This window comes from Bidens hawaiensis, unplaced genomic scaffold, assembly GCF_021521415.1.
Source record: "Bidens hawaiensis isolate Kalapana, Puna unplaced genomic scaffold, B.hawaiensis_p1.1 tig00008970_1, whole genome shotgun sequence".
Lineage (NCBI taxonomy): Eukaryota > Viridiplantae > Streptophyta > Magnoliopsida > Asterales > Asteraceae > Bidens > Bidens hawaiensis.
The window spans coordinates 442,263-463,436 of record NW_027491655.1 but is presented as its reverse complement, the minus strand read 5'-3'; the positions used below and the strand labels follow the sequence as shown (position 1 = coordinate 463,436).

General features: G+C 38.2%; 2 protein-coding genes across 3 annotated transcripts; both read left to right on the top strand.

Annotated features, from left to right (window-relative positions):
- Positions 1–18,303: 18,303 nt before the first annotated feature.
- Positions 18,304–20,549, top strand: LOC143530687 (bidirectional sugar transporter SWEET14-like). Of its 2 annotated transcripts, XM_077026155.1 has the most exons (6): positions 18,306–19,127; positions 19,221–19,257; positions 19,425–19,635; positions 19,728–19,889; positions 19,981–20,100; positions 20,215–20,549. In XM_077026155.1, the coding sequence occupies exons 1-5, from the start codon at positions 19,082–19,084 to the stop codon at positions 19,984–19,986; spliced, it is 462 nt and encodes a 153-aa protein (XP_076882270.1). In that variant the 5' UTR covers positions 18,306–19,081; the 3' UTR covers positions 19,987–20,100; positions 20,215–20,549. The 2 variants fall into 2 exon arrangements, with proteins under 2 accessions (XP_076882269.1, XP_076882270.1); XM_077026154.1 differs by lacking the exons at positions 19,981–20,100; positions 20,215–20,549 and having other exon boundaries at positions 18,304–19,127; positions 19,728–19,953.
- Positions 20,032–20,514, top strand: LOC143530666 (bidirectional sugar transporter SWEET15-like). Its single transcript, XM_077026142.1, has 2 exons — positions 20,032–20,100; positions 20,215–20,514. The coding sequence occupies exons 1-2, from the start codon at positions 20,032–20,034 to the stop codon at positions 20,512–20,514; spliced, it is 369 nt and encodes a 122-aa protein (XP_076882257.1).
- Positions 20,550–21,174: the final 625 nt, after the last annotated feature.

Genomic DNA, 21,174 nt, shown 5'->3' with positions numbered 1-21,174 from the left:
GGTTTACTTAAATAGCAACCCACCCAAAATTTGGAACAATATTTATTATATACTTGTAGAGTTTTAAAATGATGAGATAGATCGAACACTAGTAAGATGGCAATTGTAAAACAAGTAAGGAATACATAAATTAGACAAGTGTTAACAAATGCTGAAATGGTTCATCTGGATATTTGAATAATGCTGAAATGGTTCATCTGGATATTTGAATACCTTATTAATGAACACATTGAGTGGAGCCCTTTATATGATCAGAGTCTACTAGAAAAAGGAGGAATCAAGATGCACTTTTTTTTTCTAGATGAACTTGATTGGAGGTCTCCACACTTAGTAAGTGTGGCTATATTATATATTAATAATTTAATGTAGTTATCTTAATTCTTAAACATCATTAGATATTTAGATTTGATTTCCTTAGGTTTTACCTGTAACTATTGTTACTTATACTTTTATAAATAGTTGATAATAATCCACAAATAACATAGTTTTGATCATCTTATACAAAAAAAAGTTGTACACCACAGCATTGAAGGTTGCAGCTAGAAGTGGAAGCCATTGATAATTTGAAGGTGGTGACTTCTAGATAAGGACCAAGAATGTTAGATTGGATCTCATTCTGGGTCGGCGGGCATTTAGGGCATGGTTTCGCTTGAGGCACAAAAGTTTTATTTTTATTTTTTCTTTTTGTATATATAACATTTTTTTTGAAACATTAACAAGTGCAATTGGACCAATAAAATATGAAAAAAAGCCAAGTAATTTAGCAATTAGTTTGTTTATGTTTAATTGAGCCAAAAATATCTGTAAAAATGGCACGTAATTTAGCAATTAGTTTGTTTACGTTTATTTAGGCAAAAAAAATGTAAAAATGATCTAGTAATTTAGCAATTAGTCCATTTGTATTTAATTGAGCCAAAAAAAATATAAAAAAGGGTCTGCTAATTTAGCAATTAGTCCGTGTATGTTTAATTGAGCCCCAAAAACATGTGCTTTTATATAAGGCCTACTTTCTATATTGTTTGGGCATTTGAAATCTCGGAAACGCCCCTGATTGTATCATGCATACCATTGATGGTTGGCATCCCATTTGGACATTTGCAAGGTTGTGCTCTCTTTACATAGGACTCGTGATCAGTCATTAGTTGGCCTAATTGTACGTCTGATAGTGTGGATGCCTGTCTACTATGTTAAAAGTTAGATGATATGAACAAATCTCAACCATAATTTCGCATACGGAAAAGGATAAAGAAAGCGCAATTAATCGAAAAGCCATGTACCGGTCATGACGCTCTTGATATCATCCACTTAATTTTGTTGTACGAGTTGATGGAACAAGAGAAAACTAATGCTTTAAAGCAGCCCATTTTCCTCTTCTTTTAGTTACTCTAGTGGGTTTAAAAGTTTTGCTTTTGTTTTCCTCCCTACCATGAATATATGGAAGACGTGTGCAATCTATCTGTCACCTTAAAGAATATCTACAAATCACATGCTTTGTCTCTCTTAGTTAACCATATTACTTACAACGTTAATTACAGTCCCTAACTCCCTGGACCCGTCAGTTAGACTATGTGTAGTGGAGTGACTATAAAATGGAGCATTTTGTGTCATGTGACGTCCAGTCAGGAAAGAGAGGGTTTTTGTTTTAAGGGTATAATGGTGTTGTTGCTCAATATATATTATGTATCACACACACACATACTAATATAATATTATTAAATCCCAAACCCACACCGGCGACAAAACTCGTCGCCCCTTTTGTTGGGGGGGGGGGGGGTTCCGCCCCTTATTGCCCAAATTTGTTGCCCACTACATGTGGCCTTAGCGGTGATTGATATCGCTTATTGGGCGATAACTTACGTACACATGTACAACCATAATATACGTACATCATTTGATTGGATGTAATAATAGCAATCACTCATTTGAGAGGATTGCTAGAGAATAGTTTGTATCAGTCATTTGATAGTGGTTGTTAATTGCTTATAACCACTTTCTTTAAAGACTTGTGAACTTTTAAGGGGCTGATTAGATGCATAACTAATATCTACTAGAAATTATTTATATATGATTATCATATCATATCATATCATGCCCAGTAAAATCCCACCGACAGCAAAGCTATAAGTAGGGTCTGGGGAGGGTGGGATGTAGGCACACCGTACCTCTATCCAAAGGAATAAAGAGGTGGCTTCCCGAGAGACCCTCGGCTCTAAGTACATGTGTATGAAGCAAAATAAAGGAAATCAAAGTTTAACAGTTATATAAAAACTACTACTAATTATAATAATATTAATAATAAGATCACAGTTTAACAGCTATATAAAAGCTAATAATAATTATAATAATAATAATAATAATATATGTAAGGGAAATACCATTATGGTATGTGACATAAATAAGTTAAGTCTAAGCCCTAAGGTATTCAATTCTCTCTAAAAATCCTTAACTTTAATTCTACTTCTCCACGAATTCCTATCCTCAACCATGTCCTCGGAGAGGTTTAGGTCTATCAAATCATGCCTAATCCTCTCATCCCAAGTCTATTTCGGTCGTCCTCTACCCCTCCTCCCCTCTATAGTAATGTTTTCTACGGATCTAACAGGATTCGTCGTCTGTCTTCTCTTTACATGTCCAAACCATCTCAATCTCCACTCTCTTATCTTGTCTGCTATGTTCGCCACCCCTAATCTCTCGCGAAACACAACGTTTCTTATTCGGTCTAGTCTTGTGTGCCCACACATCCAACGTAGCATTCTCATTTCTGCTACCTCCATCTTCCGCACTTGTGCCTTCTTGATGGCCCAACAATCTGTTCCATATAGCATTGCAGGTCTAACTGCCACCCTATAGAATTTTCCCTTTAGTTTAGTCGGGAAACTCTTGTCGCACAATATACCTGTGGCTGCTTTCCATCTACACCATCCTACCTGAACTCGGTGGGTCACATCACTGTCTAATTCCCTATCGCTCTGTACAAATGATCCTAAATACTTGAACTTCGTTACCTGCGGGACCACCTGCCCTTCAATTGTGATATGTGCGTCTTCATTGTCGTTTATCCCACCAAAATCACAGTGGAGGTACTCCGTCTTAGATCGGCTAATCTTTAAACCTTTTGTCTCTAAGGTTGTTCGCCACTCCTCAAGCCTCATGTTTAGATCTTGTTTTTTCTCAGCAAGTAACACAATATCGTCTGCGAACATCATGCACCACGGGAGAGTCCCCTGAATCGACTTTGACAACTCATCCAAGACTACTGCAAAAAGAAACGGGCTCAACGCTGACCCCTGGTGAAGACCTACCTCTACAGGAAAGAAATCAGTATCCCCCACTGGCGCACGGACACTTGTTTCACTCCTGGTATACATATCCATAATTATCTCTATGTATTTCCTGGGCACTCTTCTACCCTCCAAGCACTCCCAGAGCACCTGTCGTGGCACACTGTCGTAGGCCTTTTCTAGGTCAATAAACACCATATGTAGATCACGCTTCTTCTCCCTATACTTTTCCATTAATCTTCTTATAAGGTGTATTGCCTCTGTGGTGGAACGCCCCGGCATGAAGCCAAATTGGTTGACCGTAACCTGAGTTTCTCGTCTAAGTCTAACCTCAATCACTCTTTCCCATAGCTTCATAGTATGACTTAGTAGTTTGATTCCTCGGTAGTTACCACAACATTGGGCGTCTCCTTTGTTCTTATAGATAGGAACTACAACGCTGCTCCTCCACTGGTCTGGCATCTTACCTGATTTGAGAATACCATTGAACAGAGAAGTTAACCACATGACTCCTTCCTCCCCCAGACACTTCCACACCTCGATGGGTATGTTGTCTGGGCCAACCGCCTTAGACCTTCCCATCCTCCTAAGTGCATCCTTCACCTCTTCTCGTGTGATCCGTTGGCAGTAGCAGTTATTCGATTGTTGTCGTTGAAAGTTTGTGTTGTCATGTTCTTCTTGGTAAGCTCTCACATTGTTAAAAAGATTGTGGAAGTAGGTTTGCCATCTTAGCTTGATGTCCTGCTCCTTGACCAGAACATGCCCATATGTATCCTTTATGAACTTCACCGGTCCTAGATCTTGCCGTCTACGCTCCCTGGCTTTGGCAATCTTAAACATAGCATGTTCCCCCTCTTTCGTTTCTAGACTTTCATACATCCGTTTAAAGGCCGCCTTCTTTGCTTCCGCCACTGCCTTCTTCGCCTCTATCTTGGCCGTTTTGTAGTTGTCCCTCAATTCCACTCGCTCCTCCTCATTCGTGCACCTCATTAGCTCCCTAAAACATCCTTGTTTGTCCCTTATCTTGTCTTGCACTGCGTCATTCCACCACCAAGACTCCTTATGCCCACTTGTCTTTCCTGTTGTGACCCCAAGAGTCTCCTTTGCTACTTGGATGATCTTTGTCTCCATAGCTTCCCATATATGAGTTGAGTCCCCATTTAGTCGAGCCCGCGTATGCAGTATGAGTTTATCCTTAAACAGTAGGAGATTTTCGTCCTTCAAATTTCCCCATCGAATTCTCGGTGTACCTTTCTTCTCTCGAACAGTCAGCTTATTTCTGAAGGCTATATCTGTCACTAGTAGTCGATGTTGAGTCACAACTGCCTCCCCAGGTATGACTTTGCAGTCCCTTCACCAACGTCGGTCTCCTTGCCTCATCAAAAGGTAGTCAATTTGCGTGTCGCGTCCGCCACTGCTAAAAGTGATTAAATGAGAATCTTGTTTCCTAAAATAAGAATTTATAATATGTAAGGCCCCGAACCCGGTGACCCTACGTTAGCGTCGGATTTACTCATAAACACAGTTCTTCAAATCAGAGTTTATTAAAACTTTTCGCGGAATATAAAACATCAATCATTTGTTACAAAACATTAAATCTTTTCTTTGATACCATAACACAAAACTTTATATTTAAAACATCTTTACTTCTTTCTTCAGATGCCAGCCGTTCAATCCATGCCGTGTGTCATCCTCATGCTAACTCTATAATCAGCTCACCTGCGTGCATACTAAAAGTTAGCTACTCTGAGTGAGTTCTAGTTAATCAAGCAACTTATCATACAACCACTTCATACAATATATACGTATCCGAAGACACATAGTCCACTGTCTAACATGCCACTGTTTAACCACTTAATTACCCCTATAGCTTAGCCTCTTAATTACCCCTACAGCTTAGCCACTTATGCCACTATATGCCACTTGATGCCACCTTAATAACGAAGTCACGTATAGGCTTACCCTACCACGTACTATCGTCATGCCACTAACACTCTTACTAGACTCTGCCACTTCTATCACACTCTACCACTACTTGTCAACAGCACTCTTTATACCAATACAATATTTACATAATAAGCAATCGCATCATAGAATACATACACACTAACAACCACTTGACAATCACTCTCCTTGACGATACGTGCAATATCCGAAGACCGTTCACGTACCGACAAGCATTACATAATAGCTACTTGTATAACATCTATACACTTACCACTTAAGGTAAGTGTATTCACACTTTCGCATCTAACCTGCTTAACTTACCACTTAGCCTCTTATTTACACCTACCACCTTGCCACTTTGCTACTTTAATAACGTATAACGTTATGCCACTTTGCCTCTTTAATAACGTAAAACGTTATGCCACTTTGCCACTTTAATAACGTATAACGTTATGCCACTTTGCCACTTTAATAACGTAAAACGTTATGCCACTTTGCCACTTGAATAACGAAGGCACGTATAGGCTTGCCCTACCACGTACTATCGTTATGCCACTAACACTCTTACTAGACGCTTGCCACTTCTAACACGTTCTACCTCTACTTGTCTACAACACACTTCATATCATTTACATAATAAGCATGTCACATCAACAATCATACACACATAATAACGATGGCACGTACAGGCTTTCCCTATCACGCGCTCACGTTATGCCACTAACACCCTTGCTAGACTCTTGCCACTTTTAACACACTCTACCTCTACCTGCCTATATCACACTTCATATCAGTTCGGTATTTACGTAATAAACCAGTCACATCATAACATTCGTACACACTATCAACCACTTGGAATTTACTATCCTTGGCGGTACGTGCAATATCCGAAGATCGTTCACGTACCGACAAGCATTATAAAATATATACCTCGTATAACATCTATAGCATACACTTACCACTTAAGATAAGTGTATTCACACTTCACATCGAGTATGCACACAGCCCCGAAAACATAACAAGGAATGGGGCTAGAAACTCACCTGAACACGGTTACGTTCACCGTTAATCGTAATCCCTTTCTTCAGTTGTGCACGGCTGACTGTATAACAAGTATACGTATCAATTAACTATCACTTCTCATATCATCTTTCCAGTCTTAACTACTACCTACAACGAACGGGGGTTCGGGGGTAGCGCCCCTGGCAGCGGGGTCTAGGGGCGGCAGCCCCTAGCAGGGTCCAAGGGGCAGAGCCCCTGGCTGGGGTCGAGCTGCCAGGTCATCTTGGAAAAATTTTATTTACATTAACTGTCTTAACACATTTTTCATTAGATTTTTAATTTATTTTCTAATCGAACTTGGCTTTAGGCGAAGTTAAACCTTAGGCGAACTTAGCTTTAGGCGAACTTAGCTTTAGGCGAAGTTGTCATCAGGCGAACTTGGCTTTAGGCGAAGTTAAGCCTCAGGCGAACTTAGCTCTAGGCGAAGTTAAACCTCAGGCGAACTTATCATCAGGCGAACTTAAACCTCAGGCGAACTTGTCATCAGGCGAACTTAGCTTGCAGGCGAAGTTCATCAGGCGAACTTAGCTTGCAGGCGAAGTTCATCGCTTGAAGGCGAAGTTGCCCAGATGAAGGCGAAGTTGCCCAGATGAAGGCGAAGTTGCCCAGATGTCCGCTGTTTCGGTTTCTGATCAACATTTCGGGCGATTTTAACACCCTTGTTAAGGTTCAATACCACCCACTACACTTCCCGACCATTTTCGGTCGTTTATACACTAAAAGCTCGGATCTTTAAACTTCCAAGATCAAGAATCATACCTTTTGAGCTTGTTTGGATCTCGTTTATCTTGGTATCACCACTAATCTTTCTCTCTTACCCGGACCTCGCTCGATCCTTCCTTCTTTCTCGGCCCGGCCGGCGGCGGTTTTGGGTGTGCTTGGTGTGTGTATGTGTGTGTTTAGGAGAGTGGGGGAAAATGAAGATATTTTGGGATTTTGGGGGTATTTATATCCCTGAAATCCCATTCTCATTTAACCCATCTCAATTAATCCAAGTCCACAACCCACATCCATTACCCAACACTAGACCGACCCATACCAACTCCTATTCTATTATTTATTTCCTGATAACCCGGGTAAACTTTCTCTCTATTAGTAAGTAATATAATTAGTATCACTTTGAAATTTCGGGATGTTACAAGTCTTCCCTCCTTAAAGAGGTTTCGGCTAACTTATTCCCTATAAAAGGAAAACTTCTTATATTTACACGCTTTATTGAATCGCCTTCGCTTTCTGAGTTATCCTTCTTACTCCTGACTTGTAGTCGTCGAGCGGTGATCATGTGTTTTAGCTATTACGGTAGCTTGTCCATGAAGCCCTCGATGTACCAAGTCTCGTATCGCCTTCCCGAGGAACCATCTCTTATAATAACGCTAACTCCTAAGGCGACGCTTTACCATCACACAACTATTTACCATAACCAACATGCATTCAAGATAAATTCCTAGGTCGTTCATACAAAAACACAAGAAGTCACAAGTACTTCATAACATAAAAGGAAATTATTCAAGCTTGCTAAACAAACATAGGTTCAACTGTAACATAAAACACTCTTTAACTACTAAACATAAAACAACTGTGACATGCCACTTATTCTCTTGCAACCTCCTCAGCAGCTAATAGACCATCCTTTCACGCGTTTCATCTTCCTTCCCCCACTGCCACGGCTTCTCCACACTCCGTAGCTATGTGACCTGACTTACCGCACTTGTAACACTTCTGGTCCTCGGTGCATTCACGTGAGATGTGCCCCTTCCTCCCACATCGGTAGCACTGATTTGGACCAGCCTTGCATTCCCCCAAGTGCATCTTCCCGCACACCTTACATGCTTCCCTTCCTGCCATCTTCTGTGTCTTTCTCCCTGCACGCTCCACGACATACCCAGCTCTTTTAGTTCCTTTCCCTTTTTCCTCACCTTCCACTTCCACATCATCAGCCGCCAGATCATCATAGACCATCTCCGCCAACTCGACCGCAGACTCAAAGGTAACAGGTTTGTTGGCCCTGACCAACATGCGGACCTTCTGGGGAAGTCCTCTAACGTAGCACTTGATCCGTTTCGCCTCGGTGTTCACCATGTCAGGAACCAGCCTAGACATGCGGTTGAATTCAGTGGTGTACTCACGATGTGTCATCTTGTCCGCCTTTAGATTCAGAAATTTCATCTCGGCCCTCTCAACCTCAGCATCATCACAGAACCTTTTCATCACTAACTCCTTAAGGTCATCCCACCTCATGGCCTTAATCTCCTCTCGGGTCTTCCTTTGTTCGACAGTTTCCCACCAGTACATGGCCTCATCTTCAAATGACTGTGTGGCATAAGCCACTGCTTGGTCGGGACGGCATTCGCTAATGCGGATAACCTTGTCCATAGTGGCTATCCATTGGATAGTAGCGATTGCGTCTCCCAAACCAGTTAGCTTTGGCGGGTCGTATCCTTTGAAGGACTTATAGTTGCACCCACCTTGGCCTCTTCTTCTGTCATCGACTTTCACAGACTTATCCTCACTCGAGGCCCCTCTTTCTCCTTCCCCATCCTTCCTACCATCACCACCCGCCCCTTCAGCAGTTCGTTCACGGCTTCTAGCAGATCCTTCGGGATTCAGGTTCTTCACAGCAGCAACTACAGCTTGAACAATGGCTGCTTGAACTGCAGGGCTAAGTTGAACCTCTTCGTTGTTGTTCTGGTCTCCTCCAGCGGCGCATCCTTCATCTTCGGTGAGGGAAGCTTCTTCTACCGAGGGTTGCCGGACAAGACGAGGCCTGCCACGACGTCCAGTGCGACCCCCAGTTCCCACAACTTCTCCAGCTCCAGCCATCAGTATTCTTAAAGGGACAACACAAACATTATCACTCAAGGAACTATTTAGTACAAGGATAGCAAGGCTAACAGGTAATAACAGTGGCCAGCTGTGACTAGCTGATCACATTGCTTTCCGTGTCCTATACACTTCCCTTTATGAGTCTCTTTGTGCTGGTTCTACTTAAGCAGTTAGTCACATCAAACAATCAATTACTTCTATCCTTATCGTTCACATATCTTTCCTTTCTCATTAACATATATCATTTAATCATGCACTTTACCTTTACTGATCTTGCTTGAGCGACACATGGCATTCTTGAACTGGCATCTTCTTTCCTTTCTTACTTAAATCCCATTCTCTGTTCGAGTCTAAGCATGTAGGATGCTTAAATCTCTCGAACTTATGCTCTGATACCAACTTGTAAGGCCCCGAACCCGGTGACCCTACGTTAGCGTCGGATTTACTCATAAACACAGTTCTTCAAATCAGAGTTTATTAAAACTTTTCGCGGAATATAAAACATCAATCATTTGTTACAAAACATTAAATCTTTTCTTTGATACCATAACACAAAACTTTATATTTAAAACATCTTTACTTCTTTCTTCAGATGCCAGCCGTTCAATCCATGCCGTGTGTCATCCTCATGCTAACTCTATAATCAGCTCACCTGCGTGCATACTAAAAGTTAGCTACGCTGAGTGAGTTCTAGTTAATCAAGCAACTTATCATACAACCACTTCATACAATATATACGTATCCGAAGACACATAGTCCACTGTCTAACATGCCACTGTTTAACCACTTAATTACCCCTATAGCTTAGCCTCTTAATTACCCCTACAGCTTAGCCACTTATGCCACTATATGTCACTTGATGCCACCTTAATAACGAAGTCACGTATAGGCTTACCCTACCACGTACTATCGTCATGCCACTAACACTCTTACTAGACTCTGCCACTTCTATCACACTCTACCACTACTTGTCAACAGCACTCTTTATACCAATGCAATATTTACATAATAAGCAATCGCATCATAGAATACATACACACTAACAACCACTTGACAATCACTCTCCTTGACGATACGTGCAATATCCGAAGACCGTTCACGTACCGACAAGCATTACATAATAGCTACTTGTATAACATCTATACACTTACCACTTAAGGTAAGTGTATTCACACTTTCGCATCTAACCTGCTTAACTTACCACTTAGCCTCTTATTTACACCTACCACCTTGCCACTTTGCCACTTTAATAACGTATAACGTTATGCCACTTTGCCTCTTTAATAACGTAAAACGTTATGCCACTTTGCCACTTTAATAACGTATAACGTTATGCAACTTTGCCACTTTAATAACGTAAAACGTTATGCCACTTTGCCACTTGAATAACGAAGGCACGTATAGGCTTGCCCTACCACGTACTATCGTTATGCCACTAACACTCTTACTAGACGCTTGCCACTTCTAACACGTTCTACCTCTACTTGTCTACAACACACTTCATATCATTTACATAATAAGCATGTCACATCAACAATCATACACACATAATAACGATGGCACGTACAGGCTTTCCCTATCACGCGCTCACGTTATGCCACTAACACCCTTGCTAGACTCTTGCCACTTTTAACACACTCTACCTCTACCTGCCTATATCACACTTCATATCAGTTCGGTATTTACGTAATAAACCAGTCACATCATAACATTCGTACACACTATCAACCACTTGGAATTTACTATCCTTGGCGGTACGTGCAATATCCGAAGATCGTTCACGTACCGACAAGCATTATAAAATATATACCTCGTATAACATCTATAGCATACACTTACCACTTAAGGTAAGTGTATTCACACTTCACATCGAGTATGCACACAGCCCCGAAAACATAACAAGGAATGGGGCTAGAAACTCACCTGAACACGGTTACGTTCACCGTTAATCGTAATCCCTTTCTTCAGTTGTGCACGGCTGACTGTATAACAAGTATACGTATCAATTAACTATCACTTCTCATATCATCTTTCCAGTCTTAACTACTACCTACAACGAACGGGGGTCCGGGGGCAGCGCCCCTGGCAGCGGGGTCTAGGGGCGGCAGCCCCTAGCAGGGTCCAAGGGGCAGAGCCCCTGGCTGGGGTCGAGCTGCCAGGTTAGCTTGGAAAAATTTTATTTACATTAACTGTCTTAACACATTTTTCATTAGATTTTTAATTTATTTTCTAATCGAACTTGGCTTTAGGCGAAGTTAAACCTTAGGCGAACTTAGCTTTAGGCGAAGTTAAACCTTAGGCGAACTTAGCTTTAGGCGAAGTTGTCATCAGGCGAACTTGGCTTTAGGCGAAGTTAAGCCTCAGGCGAACTTAGCTCTAGGCGAAGTTAAACCTCAGGCGAACTTATCATCAGGCGAACTTAAACCTCAGGCGAACTTGTCATCAGGCGAACTTAGCTTGCAGGCGAAGTTCATCAGGCGAACTTAGCTTGCAGGCGAAGTTCATCGCTTGAAGGCGAAGTTGCCCAGATGAAGGCGAAGTTGCCCAGATGAAGGCGAAGTTGCCCAGATGTCCGCTGTTTCGGTTTCTGATCAACATTTCGGGCGATTTTAACACCCTTGTTAAGGTTCAATACCACCCACTACACTTCCCGACCATTTTCGGTCGTTTATACACTAAAAGCTCGGATCTTTAAACTTCCAAGATCAAGAATCATACCTTTTGAGCTTGTTTGGATCTCGTTTATCTTGGTATCACCACTAATCTTTCTCTCTTACCCGGACCTCGCTCGATCCTTCCTTCTTTCTCGGCCCGGCCGGCGGCGGTTTTGGGTGTGCTTGGTGTGTGTATGTGTGTGTTTAGGAGAGTGGGGGAAAATGAAGATATTTTGGGATTTTGGGGGTATTTATATCCCTGAAATCCAATTCTCATTTAACCCATCTCAATTAATCCAAGTCCACAACCCACATCCATTACCCAACACTAGCCCGACCCATACCAACTCCTATTATATTATTTATTTCCTGATAACCCGGGTAAACTTTCTCTCTATTAGTAAGTAATATAATTAGTATCACTTTGAAATTTCGGGATGTTACATAATTCCTAGGTCATGTGCCACCGCAAACTCTAGAAGATCTGTTCCGGTCTCATTCCTATCACCAAAACCGAAACCCCCATGTACGGCTTGAAAACCATCGTTAGCCTTACCAATGTGTCCATTAAAATAACCTCTTATGCAAATCCTCTCCCCCCTAGGTATGCCCCCTACCACTGCGTCTAGGCAATCCCAAAATTCTCTCTTTTCCTATCCCCTAGGCCTACATGAGGCGCGTAGGGGAAGACTACTGCCACTACTTCCTCTCCTAGTACTAATTTCAACACCATAATCCTGTCATTATGTCTTATCACCTCCACCACACTAGTGTGTATTTCCTTAGCCACTAGAAACCCCACTCCATTCCTAGCTCCATCAGACCCCGAGTACCACAACTTATACCCATTACACTCAGCCCCTCTATATCCTTTCCACTTAGTCTCCTGGAGGCATGCTATCTGAACCCTACGTCTTTTAAGCACATCTACCAATTCTAGCAACTTACTATTTAATGTTCCTACATTCCAAGAAGCCAAACGCAATATACGCTCCCTATCTTTACTCTTTCCTACACCCCTCGTTTCAGGACATGGTCTCAAGTAATAGTCATGGTTCGTACGCTCTATGGTTACAACTAATCACACAAACACAAGCAATAGAACACCAAATCAATAATAATAATAATAATAATAATAATAATAATAATAATAATAATAATAATAATAATAATAATAATAATAATAATAATAGTAACAATAATAATACTTCTAATAATAATATCCTTATTAAATATATGCTATTTGTTAATCAAAGTATTTTGTATAAAGTGATGTCGTTCAGAAAATAAACCGGTTTTTTAATCCAAATATAGTAATAGTATTTTTTAAATCCAAGTTTTATGAAAACCCAGCAAAGAACCAGCAACGAGTGACGAGGTCAGCCGTCAACAGATCTCGCCGTAAACTCTCTTATACCTCGCCAGAAAAAAATGAAATCTTGCCGGAAACTTGGATCTCAATCCGATCTGATGCAAATGCAAAAACGGATCTTGAAGTTGCAGCCCAAGATCTAGTGCAAAAAAGAGTCACGGTTTTGCGGTATGTGTCTGCTGTTAGTAGTGCACTCCAGTTGCTCGTCTGAGTAATCGGCAGGCTGTGTACCGCAAAAACTATAAATAGGACGTAAAAAATTTCGCCGGCCGTCTTACAATCTCGTTGTCCCGCTCCTTCGGTTTCGAGCGGTGGCGTGCGGGTGGTTTGTGGTGGGCTTGTGGTAGAGACAAGGGGGTGAAGAAGGGAAGAGAAACTTACCTGGTGTCGGAAACTTTCCAACTGATACTGCCGGAAAAAATTGCCGGAGGAGTTGTACATAAATGTGAACGTTGGGAATTGTTTATATATGATTAAACACTAGAAATTAACATATGCTTAACACTAGAATCGTTTTTCTCTTATATGAGGACGAAATAAGTGTTAGTATGTTTTTCTCTTACGGTAATAATATTCCACAATATTATAATTACTCTTGTCTAGTGTATATGAGTGACAACGCACGGGTTTTATTAACTCGTTTATATGCAAACTTGCCTCAGAAAAGTTGAGAAATTTATTCAATATATTTCTGTCACCTAAATATGAAACTTTACTGCGATTGTACTTTTTTACGTTGGTAAAACAATTCAATGGCTGATTATTTAATAAATTTCGTGACTGATTATTTATTAACTTCAGTGACATCCTTTTCACTTGCATAATCAACACTTATTTTTACCCTTTGTATTTGTGTCACAAACCACCATTTTTCTTGTAGTGATTCTTTGGTACCCTTCAACCTTGAAACCAAATGGTATAGCCTATTTGGATCTTCCAACAAATTCCGCATTTACTAGTAACTTGTTGGTATCCCGTCACTAATATTGACCGCCGGTAATGTTTTACTCCCAATATTCGGTTAGGAATTAGAGCCATAATCGATTACTAGCAATAACCGATTTTCCAGAAACCAGTATATGCACCTCTAACTGACACCATTTCTTAGCCTAACAAAAAATAAAAGAGAATCATGAGACATGGCCATTACATTACAATAACAAATAATTGTCGTGGAAAATCCAATATTCATTGACTAATTCCAAGAATCTATATATGTCTTCATTTCGTATAAATCAACTTTTATATATCAATGCAAACAATATTCGTCGGTAATCTGTCGAAAATCAAAAGGATTGCATCATATGATTTAAGACAGATTTTTAGCGATGGATTACTGTCGGAAACAACACCTTCACCAGAAGATGTGACCGACCATCGGTAAATATCAATTGTTTTGTAATGAGTTATTCAAGTGTTATTCTTTGATGTTAATTAAAGGTGTATTCATTCATAGATTCATTTTCAACTGACATAAGTATAATAAAGAAGAACGAAAATAAAACCATTCTAATGTCTAGCTAGCTAACACATAAAAAAGATGTATGTACGTACTTGTATATATCGAAGGTTGTTTCATGTAGGTATATATGTCAATCAATCAACGATCAATATTGTAGTAATTAAACCTTACTTTTAACCTATATGGTGTATCAAACCACACCTGCTTTGTGCTTTCTCCCTTTTAACCTAAAGATGAATGAATGATTACTTTTAACCTATATGACCCTTTGTATTTTGAGTTTTTGACATTTACCATTCTTTAACATCATTTCTAATAATTACGAAGCACATACACCAAGATAAGTTTCTATAAAATTTTATACATTTCCCCCCTTTTTTCCTAATGATTTGTGACAACAATGAAATTGTCACAAATTTTACGACAAAACTGATTTTTAATTTTAGTTTATTTTCCACTTTTTTCATGTATCTTTTTTAATTTTTAACTTTTCACCATGTTTCTTTGCCATTTGTGACCGGATTGAAATGATTACAAATTTGCAACCGTGAAACGATGGATTTGTTTTGTTTTAAATCCATTTTTTTCAATTTCTGCCGACCAGTTTGCGACCGATTTTTCTGTTTTTTTTAACTTCTTTTTCCTCTTTTTGCAGCTGCCTTGCACTCGAAAAGAAATAATCACAAATTTTGTGACCGCTTTTCAAGTGAATTTTAATTTTACTTTACAATTTGTGATATTATGTATCATCCACTTGAACACAAGTTCTAATGTTTGTTTTCATATTCCGACAAAAATTAAGTAGCTAGACATCCCAATCAAACAATCATTTTATCATTACTCTCCACTATGAACAAACGTACGTATTTATAAGATTAATACAATAAAGGAAAGTGCAAATTCTACGACATGTAAGACAATATAAATAAATATAATCTCCTCAAATGACGTACTACCAAACAAAACATAAAGACCAAAAGTGACGTAAAACACTCACTCCCAAATCATTAATCCAATCTCCTGGTGATCATACATGCATTATTATTATGATGATGATGTGCCAAGTTCATCCATTTGGGAAGATAGAGAGCAATAGCAATCGTTGTGTGATCCCCTAATAAAGTGGACGACGTAATCGAAATGATGCCAAGCTTTTTGTCCAATAACAAGCCACTAATTTTGTTGAATGCTTAAGATAACCATTATTATAATATATATATTTTAAACGACCAACAAAAGGTTTTATTGTTTATTCTCCGTATATTGGTTTTTAATATTTTCAACTTTCACTTGCTAACTGATAACACTCTCAATTGTCGATTTGTTAACCACCATTTCTAACTTTCACCATATTTGTTTCTGTCACTCCTGAATTTAACGAAACAACATCAAAATGACAGACAGTCTTAACGGACCCTAACTCTGTCATCAAGAAAACTAAGAGAGCTAGGTTTCGTTAAATTCAAGAGTGACGAAAACAAATATGGTGAAAGTTAGAAATGGGGGTTAACAAATTGACAGTTGAGAGTGTTATCAGTTAGCAAGTGAATGTTGAAGGTATTAAAAATCAATATCCCGAGAATAAGCAATATAAAACCTTTCGTCGGTCGTTCAAAAAATATATATTATAATAATGATTATCTCAAGCATTAACAAAAGTGGTGAAAGTTGGGAGTGATGAATAACAAATCGAAACTTGGAGTGTTGCCAGTCAATAGGTGAAAGTTGGGACTTGGGAGTATTAAAACCAATATCCCTTATTCTTTGGCAAGACGCTAGAAACCACTAATTACAAACACCAAAACAAATTGAATGTGATACACATTTGGAACACGCCCAACCACCGACACAATACAAATTACAATAAGATGCATACGATAATCTAAAGCTATACCAATCCTCCCACGGAAAGCCAAACACTTTAATTTCTTCGACCAAGCTATGTAATTGTATCGGCACCCCTTTATGGACTAACACATTTCTCTTCTTCCATCTCGTAATCAAACAAATCGCATGGAAGACCTTAGCTTTTTTTTAAAAATGTGCGAGAACGTATAAAACTCTACCAAATGTCTAACACTAAACACATATATAGAAGGTACCTTGCACCATTGAGCATGTAAACACCAAACTGCTTAATCTAACAAGCACGAAATACATGGTCAACTGTCTCCTCCTCACCATTGCAACCCTAATAGAAGGACCATAATATTCCTTCTCGACAATGTAATGAACGTTGGTAGCCTTCCAAGTACGGCCCTTTAGATCAAATTATTCCATTTAAATACATAAGTAGGAGTAATCGTATGCTTACTCACCAACAAACTTTTCAAATTTCGCACTGAAAATTTATTTGAAGAATCACCGCACCATATTACCTTGTCTTATCCGTGTTCTAGAGTCACCTATTGGCAGATTTGTAACAGACTCTTACACTCCTAACTTTCACCCTATTTGTTTATGGCATTCCCGAACTTAATGGACCCTAACTACGATAATTTTCTTGCTAATATTTCATAAAAAGCAATTGTAGCATGTTTGTTCAATAATTTATAATGAATATGATGAATATGTATATTTATAATTAAATGATTATAATTTGTAATTCAATGACTTACGTGTTTTCTAAATCCTTATATGTCACGTGCACCATTATATTACGTGTGTATTAGAGAGGTAAGTTAAAACGTCAGTCACTGACACATAAACAATGTGCTTTAAGCCTTTAACTAATAAAAAAATGTGTAATTAAGAAGTTTAGTTAATTAGATATTTAAAATAACATTGGCTGAAATAGGATGAACCCATCTTTTTTGCCCTCTTAATATTATATTACTGTTAATATATACTCCCTCCGTCCCATTATAAGTATCATAATTTGATTTTTCAAGTCTTTCTTGTTTAACTTTGACCGACAATAATTTTGTTTGTGTTATATAATACTTGATGTAAAATATATGAATGGATTGGGCTTTAAATGTATTTTACATTGATATAATTTTCATCAAGTAGTATATGACACGAACAAAATTATTTACGGTCAAAGTTGCAAAAGAAAGACTTGAAAAGTTAAACTAGAACACTTATAATGGGACGGAGGGAGTATTGTATATACACGTATCAACGCACGATTCAAAGTTGGATAAGGCTAAAAAGCTGGCACTCATGAACATCCTGGTTTTTAAGTTTGATTAAAGACACCTCGTAAGTCGTATCGACGGCTCATATGTTAAGTGATGGCCAATCATTTGTAACTAGAGAAGAGATACATGGGCACATGTCCACATGTCCACATGGCAATTGTCCACCACATTATTTCGGATTGCTCTCTATTTATTATTGGATATGGAAACCACTTTTCCTGGGATAGAAAGTTAAAAAAGACGTAATCATAAGAAGCAAAATCCGAAGATAAAAAATGTTGCATACGTGGCTTATATAGCTCAAATGGCCGGTGGGTTGTGAAAAGTTATATCAAGAAAAACACATGATAATAACAACAAGATTAATGATAATATGTAAAATAACTAGAAGAGCACACACAAATATAATGTGGTTTATGACATTGCCGTCTTTGATAACCCTTAAAAGTTTCTAGGTCCGTGATGAGTAAAACGAATTGACTGTTAAAATTAAAAAAAGAAAATGTTACTCAAAGGATTTAAATTTCAAAACCTTTGTTTTCATATACTATACCCTTTCAATTGGAGTTGCGTTATCAGTGCTGCACTACATTGAAGCATAAGTCTTTTTCCAAGAATATAAGAAAATCATGGTTTGTCTACATTTGAACGGAATAATCAGAGCTTGGGCTACATTGGTGTCCAACCCAACCTTCTACCAAGAATATAAAAGAATCGTGTTTCGGCACCTTCCTAGCCTAATTATTCCTCTTTCGACTTCTCCATAGCCTATTCAGGTATCGGGCCACAAAATTGACTTGCTACATTAGATTTTCATGTTTTCTAGTACCGCCTACATGGTGTTTATTGGAGGTGAGCCTGTTAATGTGTTCATATGTGATTGGCCTATTTTAACAATGACTAGTTTTGAATAAAAGAAAGAAAAACACTCAAATGACTATTTTAGAAATTCTTAAGAAAATAAAACATACTGGAAATTCTATGCATGAATATGTATTGTTTTAAAAGAAACTTATTATTAAAATTATGTAGGCACAAAAAGGAGACAGGCGATAAAGCAACGTCCAAGACAGAATATTATATCATTATTATTTATCTCCTAGAAACTAGTAATGAAAAAAAAGCCGTGATTGTATTCGTTGATATAGAGACCCCACCATTCTTAAAACACTTTTCCACCCTATAAATATGAAACAAATCCAACAACCATTTTCATCCCAGAACAAATTGAGAAAATTAGAGAGCTAAAGAAGTCACTTCTTTAAAAACAGCAAATTCTTAGTTTTCTCAAGAGGAGATATAATTATATAGTTTGTGTTAACTTCTAATCATAGAAGATGATTGGGAACTTGGCTCACCTCACTCTTGCATTTGGCCTTCTTGGTATATAACTCTCTCTCACTCTTGCATATTAATTAAAAGCTATAATTTGCATGTTAAGTTGATAATGTTTAATTCTCTTATTGACATTTGTAGGCAATGTAGTTTCATTCATGGTATTCCTTGCACCTATGTAAGTTCTCTATATATGTCAAATCCTTTATATATGTCAAAAGCGGACCTACACATAATAAATTGGAAGGGGGGGGGGGGGCATATCTGGTCTGCATTGATATATATATGTTCTTATAGTTATGAACTTCTTAGCTAATTCTGAACCATTTTAATATGAAATCACAGTCCGACATTTTACAAAGTTTACAAAAAGAAATCAACAGAAGGCTTTCAGTCTGCACCTTATGTGGTGGGCTTATTCAGCGCCATGCTTTGGATATATTATGCATTTCTCAAGACCAATGTTTTGCTACTCATTACAATTAATTCAGTTGGTTGCTTCATTGAAACCTTTTACATATGTTTCTTTCTCTTCTATGCGCCAAAGAAGGCTAGGGTATGCAGCGATCATTATTTCAATCCAGACATCATAACTATCATTAATCAAGACGTCTAATTAAACTAATTACTTAAAACTTGGTTGTGTAGATGGAGAGTTTGAAGCTGATCATATTGCTAATAGTTGTTGGCTTCGGATTAATTGTCGTCCTCACTCAGTTCTTTGCAAGTGGAGTTACCCGTGGAGTGATAGTTGGATGGATTTGTCTTGTGTTTTCCCTATGTGTTTTTGTCGCGCCTTTAGGTGTTGTGGTAAGTGCATGATTACAACGTATAATAACGTTGAAAAACAAGTTTTTTTTCTTAGTATTAATGATCTATAGTTATTATGAATTTTTTTCAGAGGTAAGTGATCAAAACAAAAAGTGTGGAGTACATGCCAATTCTACTATCTATGGCACTCACCCTAAGTGCGGTTATGTGGTTCTTTTATGGCCTACTCCTTGGTGACTTCAATATTGCGGTACGACGACGAAAAATATATAATTAGGGATTTTGTATATATTGACATTTTTGTTTTATCTATTACCATCTCCTTTTTATTTGTAATTGAATCTTGTTACCACTTATTTTCCAGATTCCAAATGTTCTTGGATTCACCTTTGGAATAATTCAAATAATACTATACTTCATGTACAAGAACAAGACGCCGGTTACAGACGAACATATATCCACATGTGAAGCTAAAAACAGTGAAATGGAGCAAAAGATCCCAGAATTTAATGACCAGAAGATCGTCGATATTGTAAAGCTGGAAACATTAAGGAACACTGATATTCTTGCAGCAAAATTACAAAAAAATGATGCTTTTCATGGAGACCATAAGCCTAAATTTCCATCAGATGTACCAAATCACACCATTGAAATCCCTGCATAAGTTTGTATTTCATAGCATTATCTCTTTTCAGATATTTCTAGGTTCAATCTGTTCTAGCTCAATCTCTTAGCTAAAACACATGTTTCCTTTTGTTTCCCAAAATAATAACCAATGTATATGAGGTTGAGGTTTCATATATGATATATATGAGTTTGAGGTTTCATATAGTTTATTTATTTATTTTTATTTAAAAAAAAAAAACTTTCTACTTCCTGCACTTGATAAACCAGTAACATTTGTGCCCAAAACTCCTTTCTCCTTCTATTAAAACATTCGCGATACACTAATTAATTTTCAGTTGGAGTGAACGTGAGACCCAATTCGATCATTAAACTATACACAATTATATATAGTATATCGTCGAATGGAGAAATTGGGGGCCATTAGTGGCAGTGAGCTTAAACACAGGAAACAAGATTTGTATATTGTTAAGCTTATTTAACTTTATGCATATAAATTCAAGATACTTTAAGCACTATGAATCAAATACATTTTTCTAATATTGTTCTTTTTTCAGTTATCTACATTTTCTTTTGTTTATTATTCAAGATATGGTAGAACTTATTAAGGGATTTATGGTTTTGTTTCGGAGTTTATGCTACTTTTCTGGTTAAGAGTTTCACTTCTAATTTAGAGCTAAAATGTGAAATAAGCTTTACC